Below are 9,400 nucleotides of genomic sequence, written 5' to 3' on the forward strand. Positions count from 1 at the left end.
AGGCTGCACAGGGTGTAGACAAGGGTATATTCTCCTGGCCTCTGTGTCAAGGGCAGCCTTGAAGCCTACACTGGATTGTCTCTCTGGGACAGTTGTACAAAGAAGAAGTGTCCAGACCGGGACATGGGGCAGGACCAGTGCTGTGGTCGGTGACTGGGGTCTCTTCTGGGCGGAGAACCCGGGTACACCGTGATCACTCAGGGATTATGTGTTTATTGGATCCCGATCATGTTCACTGGCAGCCCTGGCAGCCTGAGCCTTGCAGGCAGGGCTCTGCGGAGAGCTGGCCCTCCTGCTCTCAGCACCCTGCTGCAGCCGTTGGTTGCTCCCTGCCCTCTGCCGCGGCGGACCTCCACTTGATGCCAGCCCTGCACATGCACCCCTTTGCCTCTGGCCCTTGCTTCTACCCCTGTTTTTTTCCTACCTGACACCGTGCAATTATCAGCTCTCTGCCTCCTCGTGGAGCGCACGCCCACTTCGTCCCCACCCGGCTAATGAGGCGATTAGAGGGATTTACAGTGACCCTGCGCTTCTTCCACACCTGGGTCACCTGCAAACGGTGGGAACCATGGGGCACACTTTCAGGCGAGCAGTCTGGACTGACAACAAAGAGCAGGAACCCAGCCAGCCTCTCCCAGGAGGCTGCTGGGACGGTCGCATTCACCGTTGGAGCCTTCCTGGCACAGGAATCAGGAGATGTGGCCGGCCCAGCACGCATCAGCAGATGCCAGACGCATCAGCAGCAGCGGCCCTCGTGCAGCGGAAGACACAGCCCTCCATCGCCCTGTCCTGGCTTGAGGCTCCCGATTCAGACCGATGGAGAAGTCAGGAGGAGCACGCCAGTCCCCGGCTCTCCATGTGCTGCTCACGCAGCTTCCGTTCCCCTGAAGGCGACCGCTCCCCTCCTCTCGCCTGTCCCCGCGTTCCTCAGGCTCCTTCACGTTGCCAGCTCTCCATGTCCTCTCTGCTTTTATGACCCAGAGCCTTTCCGTCTGGTTAGGACCCACACGAAACGCCTCCAGGTCTTTCAGAGGCGATCTGCACTGTGGTCCTGAGGTTCTGGCAGTGTGGTTCTGAAGTGTGGAGGGATGTCTTACCCACTGAACAGCTCAGGAGGGGGATATGGTTTGAGAATCAACATCCTGGGGTGTGGTGTGTGGCTCTTTGCCTGTGGGTTTTGTGTTCTTTGCTGGTGGTGGCAGCATCTCTCCCAAGGGCACATGTGTGCCCTTGGCTGTGCAGAGTCCGTGTGCATGGTCTCAGAGATGTCAGCGGACCCCCGCTCCAAGGCTGGGTCCCCAGTAACTAGCTGGTGAGGAAGTGGAGGTGCCCGGTCACGTGGCCCCGAGTCTGGGTGACCTCGGAGTCCGCGTATCTGGTGCTTTGCTGCCTTGCATGCACCCTCAAGAGGCTTCTGGCTTCTGGAGTCAGTATTGGGCTGAGTAACAGGTAGATGGATTCTGTGAAGGGTGTTCTTTTCTGCGTGAACAGATAATTCTCTGTGTAACAGGAGAAGCAGACTTAGAGCAGGAGGTGTTTTTGGTGCCTATGTGGAAGGATTTGATTTGAAGCCAGCAGAGCAGCAAACCTTCTTGGAGTGGGTTGGAGAAGCTTTCTGCTCCTGAGACAGATCTTTGAGAAGAGACAGCTGCGGGCAAGATGTGGGTCCGACTTTTTCTCTCATTTCCTTCCCAGTCTAGGTAGAGGGCTTGGGGGAGGGGCTGGGCCTGGACGATCAGGTCGTGTGGAGTGTGGGCAGAGACGGCAGACACGCGGCGCCCGGCTGGGCTTGCAGCCGCTGTCCAGTGACTGTCATTCCCTTCTCCCTGCGCGCCTCTCTCCAAGTCTGGGACAACAGTGCAGGCTTCATAGATGCCTCCTGAACGCTCCCGCCGCCCGCGCCCCGTGCCTTTACTCACAGTGCTCCTCGGTCTGCTGGAGGGCCTGTGTTTTCCAGCTCCTGTGGAGGTAGGCTGCTCACAGCCTCCAGGTGGACCCTGATCACTAGTTGGGGCTCCTGAAATAAGCCCAAAGTGACCATTTTCATCTTCCACCCTTCAGTCTCTGAGATTGAAATGCTGAATGTGCATGATTTACAAACAGAACAATGCAGGGTGTTGTTCTCATTGATGAAAGCCGCCCCGGTTCCACGTGACAGCGCGTCAGGTGTCTGATGACACCCCTCATCTGCTCTCTCCTCACTGCTGATAATAATAGTAGTCAGCACTTTCCGAGTGCCTTCGCGATACTCGCTTTGATTAGTTTGTTTGTTTCATCCTTTGAAAGTGAGCAGACTGGCACTGGGAGAACTAGGTACCTTGGCCAAACTCAGAGAGTAGGTTTCACGGCCTCTGCAGGACAGCGCTGGATCCTCCACCCACCCAAGGTGGCTCTGCCCTGGCAGCTGGGCCCAGGCTGCACTGCCTCAGCGCCTCCAGCTGCCCCACATCCAGCCCAGCATCTGGGTGACTTTTCTCTCCACCCAGGTTCTTTTCAAAATCTGGCTCATCCAGCTGCCTAAACGCTCAGTAGAGACCGGCCAGCCCAGAGAGGAGGGCGGTCACATCTGTCACCGCAGCCAGTGGTGACAGCAGGGGTCACGGCTGCCACCCATGTGGCACTCAGCCCCAGCCGGGCTTCCGCAGAGCCATGGGTCTGATCTTCTTGTTCTCCGTGTCCTCAGGTGCTGTCCCTCCCCTGTGCAGGGCGGGGTAGGGACTCACACCCAGGCCTCCTGGCATCGCACTGTAGCTTCTCCCATCCTTGGCATCAGGTCTGCCCCGTGGTTCAGGTGGAAACTCCTGGCAGCTGAGCCCCTGCCTGTGTGTGGGCGTGACAATCCAGACCACCCACCTTCTCTGACCCACCAGCAGGCCCTCCAGTGGCCCCAGTCCAGGTCACCTTGCAGCGAGCCTATCCTTCTGGCCTGCTGGGGTGTTGTGAATGTTCTGCCGTCCATTGTGTTAGCTGTCCCTGCTGGCTTCTTGTCTGCAGGTGTGATAAACATGCCTCGTAATGTCATGCAAGTCGCCGATAATAGTGTCCAGCAGGACAGGCCCAGAGGGACTGGCGCCGGAATCCTGCCCCGAGCTCATCCATCTCAGTCAGTATTCACAGGATGCAGTCACACCAGTTTCAAAAACTTCATCATTTCCATGTCCAGCCTGTGTTTCTCCATTTTGACAGTTTCACAGAGAATTAGACTTTATAAAGCGCTCTTCATTTTTCCTTCACGCAACCCTTGCCCCACCCTATAGAGGCCCTTCATGATGTGTAAGTAATCTCAGCTTAGAAGAAGCCGCCAACTCTGGAGGGTCGTCAGGGGAGGGCACGCTGGACCGTCAGAGTCCTTGGCCTGCATCCTGTTGGAACCCGTGGAAAGTTTCTGGCACTTAGGTAAGCCTGAAGCTCCACGCACTTCTGGGGTCCTCAGGGTGTTGCTCTCAGACCCCGGCCATCTCTGGGCAGTGTCTCTGTCCCCTTCCAGCACGGCACCTCTCCAGGCGGCGGGCGAGCCGTCATCTCCCTGCTGATCTCCTGGGACCTGCACAGCCTGACCCCTGCCCATCCCCCACTCCTCAAGGGACTGGCACTCAGGGGTAAGGCCGAGACCTCTAATTCTAATTCTGTTCTCTAATTCACTTTTCCTCCCTCTCTGTGTCCACGAGCCACGCAGGCACTTTGCTGGGATAGCACACACTGCTCTAACAGGGCTGCCCTGCAATGCAGTGTCTTCTGGGGCCCTAGGAGTTTTACAGATGCTCGAGTTGGTTTGATCCTAAGATACCACAGAGAAGGCATCCTAAGACAGGCTGCCCACCAGTGCTTGTCTCTGCCGAAACAGAAGCCGGGGTTAAAGAGCCCTGATGCACTTCCTTCTCCTTCCGTGGCTGTCAGAGGTCTGACAGTGTGTGTCCCTTCAGTGGGCTGACCTTCCCATCCACACTAGCGGGTTCTATACCTGAATGACTTTGTTGCACATGGAGAACTGCCTGTCACCTTCTCCCTGGAGTTATCAGTCACCCTCACTGTCACCCAAGAGCCACCTGAACCCCCTCAAATTCGGGGCCTTTCTTCATCTGCAAGGGCCGGGGCCAGGCAGGAGGGTGCAGACCTGGAGGCGGCCTCAAGCCATCTTTCACTGGCTGTGATTTGACTTGCTTTCATATTTAAATTTGCTGAACACCCCCATAGTTCTTATTTGCTTGTATGTTAATATGTTTGGTGGACCTGTTAACTGGCCACCTTGTCGTCATCACCATCACCATTACCATGTACTCTCTAAATATGGATGGCCCGCAGAAAGTGTCCTGAAAGTCTGAAGGAATGTTCTAGAGGTAGATTTCAAGACCATGGGGGAAGATTTCTTGTTCAGTGACTGGGATAACTGGATAACTCTTGGGAAGAAAAGATTGAATTTGCCACATCCTACCATAAACCAAAACAAAATCTAGATAGAATTAAAGCAGTAGCAGGCTCAAAGAAAATTGTTGTTGTTCAGTTGCTAAGTTGTGTCTGACTCTTTAAGACCCCATGGACTGCAGCACACCAGGCTTCCCTATCTTATCACCAACTCCCGAAGTTTGTTCAGACTCATGTCCATTGAGTCAGTGATGCCATCCAACCATCTCATCCTCTGTCACCCCTTCCCCTTTTGCCTTCAGTCTTTCCCAGCATCAGGGTCTTTTCCAAAGAGTCAGCTCTTCACGTCAGGTGGCCAGAGTATTGGAGCTTCAGCATCAGTCCTTCCAATGAATACTCAGGGTTGATTTACTTTGGGATTGACTAGTTTGATCTCTTTTCAAGAAAGACAGTAGACTTGAATATTTTTAAAAAGCTGGAATGAGGAAGACTTTTCTAAGCGTGATCCTAAAGCTGTAAAATGTAAAATATTGAGAGACTGGACAGTACATAAAAATGTATCTGTTACCCTCTGATACAATTTACAATTCTGTCCTGGAAAAGCATGCCATGTGTTAGACTGACTTTACCTAGGATGGTTGTCTCTGAATTTATTGGTAATGTTGGGAGAAGGTCCTGAGAGCTCTCTTTTTCAGTGGTCATCCTTGCAGACGTATTGATTTCCTAATTAGGCTGCGATTTCACCTCATTGGCAGTGGAAGTGGCATCTGCCTGTCCTGCTGGGTAATCCAGCCTGGTAACCAAGGGGGGGTTATCCAGCCTTCACTACAAGGGAGTTCCCTGTGGTTAGATAAACTGATCTGTTGCTTGGTAACTACGGGATTACTCCGGTGGATGCTCAGGACGCCCACTTGAGAGGGGCTTGGGTATTTGGAGGGCAAGGGGGGCAAGAAACTTGGCAAGTTTCTGGGAGAACTACAGCTTGGCAGGAGGAGGAGCCGAGGCCCCATGCACCCGTCATTTCATCTCCCCATCTGTACTTCGCCCGTTCGGGCACTGGGCCCCAGAACAAAGGAAAAGCAGGCGGCAAGCCGGCCGAGCGAAAGGAGGGTCCCGTCAGGGTGTCTCCTGACAGCAGGGGGAACCCGTGCAGGGCCGACCCCAAGGCCCTTCCTCCTGCAGAAGAGGTCTGAGCCTGGAAGGCAGGACCCCCTGTTTGCTCTCTGGACTGTCACTCAAGAGCTGGAGTTTGGGTCTCAAGTCGGAAGAATAGTGATTAGAGTAAAATCGTAAAATAGCTAGGAAGTGTTGAGATTACAACCTCAAGACAAGCATATCCGGCTTTCTTCCCCTATCCTCTGCCTCAGTCAGGGTAGACTCAGAGACCCTGAGAAATGTTCCTGATCAAGGCACCACCTGCCCACCAGAGGTCACCCTCCAGAGCCCCAGGCCTGGATCAAGGGCAGGAGCCACCCCCAAGAGGTCACCTTCCCAGTCCAGGCCTGGCTGACTTTGTCAGCCAGGAAGGACCAATCTCCCATGACTCGGAGGCAGACTGAGGCAGGGACCCAGGGGGCGGCGTGTGTATACAGTTATGCGTCACACTGTGTGTGTGTGTGTGTGTGTGCACACACTGGTACATCGCACACTTCGGCATGGCCTTTGATGCCAGGTCTGGAGCCCAGCGACCTGAGCACAGACCGCTGCTGAGCGCCCGGGCTGGAAGCAGGCCGCATTCTTGCTTTGTGCCCGTGCTGTCGGCAATTAGTGTATCAGTCCCCAGTAAGATGCCGGCTATTTATGTTGTCTAAGCAGTGGCAGGAGCCAGCGTCGAGTGGTAGTGCTTAGACTGTTGGGAGGATATTTTGACTGAAATTTTGCATATTTTGAAACTTGGGTTGTTACATTTAAAATTATACATGATGTGAATACCTGGCTTCAAACAAGAGGGGGAGAAAAAGCATTCCTTCCTGTCAGAACCTTTCCAGTCTGTCTGTCATGTCACCCGACTAAAAATAAACCGCATGCCGGGAACTGGTAGCATTCCGTTTGGAACACACTGGGTGCGTTCAGCTGCAGGCCATCCTCCCGCTGCATGCCACCCACATGTGAGCCCCGAGCGTGGACAGACCTCCACCAGGGCGCAGGGGTTAGAGCCACTGCCCGTCTGAAAGGGTGAGCCCAACCCTGATGTCAAGGCCTTGGAGTCAGTCCCAGCTCCCGTGTGGCCTGGCGGGAGTCATTTGGCGTCTCTGGACTTGAGCTGCCCTGGTTTTAATGGTGGCTGTCTGCAGCCCACGTGCCGGCCACCAGCCAGCACTCCATATGTCTTATTCTCTTTCATGTTTGCAAAGCCTGTGAACTGCGTTTCAAGGATAGTCCCCATCTTTCAGATTCGGAAGCCCAAGTCCCCTGTCGACGTCATTCAGCTAGTGAGTGACAGAGCAGGCTCCAGGCCCGGTCCCCCCTCACGCTGCAGCTCTCCCCTCACAAGTCCCTCTGTCATCCAGCCTCTGCCTGCGTTGCCCACTGAAACATCCCTGTGAGACACGAAGGCCTCCTTCATGTCAGATCATGGTGGTTTGTCATCCTTGATTCCACTGGGCCCTCCTGCCCCGCCCGATGATTCCGTCCGGGACCGGCTGGTGGGAAGAGCTCAGGCTTGAGTCCATGGTCCGTGTTTGCATCTGGCGTATGCTCTTGGGAGATGGATGGTCTCGGGGTGGCTACTTCCCCTCCTCTGGTCTCGGTTTCCTTGTCTGTAACGTGAGACAGTGACCGAGCCTGCCTCGTGGAGTGACAGTCCACCCCCGCGCCATCTCTGACTTCCTCACCATGCCCTGTCCTTCACTGGCACACTGTTACTGCAGACGCCTGATACTTAACCATAGGGTACTGTTAGCCCCTGGCCTCCAGTCTTCCCAGCACAGGTTGGCTTTGCATTTCTGCCCGTTTGTGACGGTGGAAACCACTGTGTGACTGCCATGGGTTTAGCCCCATGCGTGTGCCCCGCCCTCTGCAGCATGAGTGTAAAGGGAGATGGTAGCTTTAACCCGGTTACAGGCTTCCTAATCACTTTACTGGCACAGTATCAGTGTTGTAGTTAATTCCTGGGCTTTGAAGGAGTTCTGTTGTATTTATTTTCAGCCTGATGTATCCTCTGATTTTTACAGCAAAGGGAATGCTGTCGATGCTGGTAGCAGAGGGTAGCATCTGCCTTCTGTAAGAGCCCGAGCCGTTGCCACCTCAGGGTTGAAGGCACTGCGGGCACAGCAAGACGGATCCTCTGCTGACGACCCTGTTGTTTTGGATAAAATCCTGTCTTAAGAAACATTATTTTACTCTTCAGTTTTCATAATCATTTTTTCTGTGTACGATTGAACTTCTACAAATTTCCCCCTCTGATCTTCTGATCAAATAAATGATGAAGCGGCTGCCTTTTGAAACCAGTTACTAGGATTCACCATCTGACATTGATTTTCAGGCTTTGGCATTTTCCGTGAGGGCTGGGTCCATCCCTGGTGCAGATGCCGTGCCGCCGGCTGCCCAGGCACACATGGGTGTGGGACTTTCAGGGTCAGAAATGATTTATTATTACCAGAGGCTCTGCAGTCAGGGAAGAGGTGGCAGACACCGCAGCCCCCACCGGCCTCCCAGGTGGGTCCCCAGGAGGCAGCTGAGGGCAGGGGGCTCCCAGGCACCGGCTGCAGAGTGCTATGAGTTTCCCCCCCATCCTTTGGGAAACTGCTGTATCATACACCTCATTTGCCATCAGAGTATGAGTGTGTTTTATTCTTTTCTTTCCGTGAAAACAACACAGAACAAAGCCTCACTTTTAAAAATGCCATGATATTTTGCCACCGTTATGAAAACCTGTCAGCAGCGTATCTAATCTTGCGGTGCATAGAATATCAAAACAAGCGCTATTGAAGGGACTGTACTTCTGTTAATACAAACATGTCAGTTCCGCGCTCTCGGAACCAGCTGCCATCCGCCTCTTCCCAAATGGAGAAGGAAAAAAAATAATAATAATAAAGTTTCTTCCCCCCGCCCCCACTGTCACTGCTCCTCAGGCCTGACCTTCAGAGGAAGAAGACCCAGAGTAAGCAGCGCCTGGCTGAAATCTTGCGTTCTGAATACGCCAGCGGGATGGAGACCGGCGGCGCCAAGGTCAGGAAGCAGAACACGCGTGCCGGGCCGGCCAGCCAGCCCCGTGGCGCCACCCGCACCCCGGGCCCAGCCTCGGCCGAGGGAACAGATTAAACACACACACACACCCCCACCCCTACCCCACCCCCCACCCCCCATCCCTCCCGCCCCCTGTCCCCAGGCCTCCCGGAAGGACAGGGAGACATCCCAGAAAGTATGTTAACCTCTGCCTGCACAGGATGGGGCCTCAGGGTGGACCCTGGAGTGGGCGTCCTGTTCTCATCAGGAGCCCTGTGAGAACTGAGGGTGCCACCACCACCCCTGCAGACCCTGTCCCTGCGGGGGCGGGGGTCAGCAGAGAGTGGATTAGCTGATTACCCTGCCTTGTGTAAGACCCCTCTCAGATGTATTCCATCACTGCCTGTAGATCACATGAGCACTTAATCACTTAATGTAAATCATGACGTCCTGCGGCACCCACCCGGAGGGGATCCTGCCTGGTGATGCCGTTCTGAAGAAGTTTCACCTTTCACTTTAAGCTGCCCTCTACACGTATGTTAGCCTGAATTTTGTAAAACAGGATTTTAAAAACTGGAATTGGTAAAGAGAAAAGACTATCAGATCCTTTTCTTGATGTATACAAATGCTTTATTAAAAAGGACCAAATGAGCGTTTGGTGTGGGTCACAAATGCCTCCGGGGTCTCAGTTCCCGCGTATGCAGGCGGCTCTGAGCGCCCACGTCACACTTACCTGCGATGCTCTGTCCTTCTTGTCATGGGGAAAACATACTTTATTGGGACTAATTGATTTACTGTTGCTTTTTTCTAGTTTGCCTTTGAAGTCAAAAGGCTCCGATGTCTTGAGCGTTTTCTTCCATCTTGAGTTCCA

The 9,400-nt window shown here is 54.0% G+C and overlaps 1 protein-coding gene across 2 annotated transcripts in view; it reads left to right on the plus strand.

Annotated features, from left to right (window-relative positions):
• The window catches only part of DDX31 (DEAD-box helicase 31), a 74,332-nt gene extending 65,151 nt beyond the window's left edge, over positions 1-9,181 (plus strand). For both annotated transcript variants that reach the window (XM_055399069.2, XM_055399068.2), the window contains exon 20: positions 8,436-9,181. In XM_055399069.2, the coding sequence (XP_055255044.1) occupies positions 8,436-8,625 (190 nt within the window). In that variant the 3' untranslated portion in view covers positions 8,626-9,181. The remainder of the gene's footprint in view (positions 1-8,435) is intronic.
• The last annotated feature ends 219 nt before the right edge of the window (positions 9,182-9,400 follow it).

Source organism: Moschus berezovskii, chromosome 11 (assembly GCF_049115385.1).
Source record: "Moschus berezovskii isolate FMDL1 chromosome 11, NW_MosBer_1.0, whole genome shotgun sequence".
In the NCBI taxonomy this organism is placed as follows: domain Eukaryota; kingdom Metazoa; phylum Chordata; class Mammalia; order Artiodactyla; family Moschidae; genus Moschus; species Moschus berezovskii.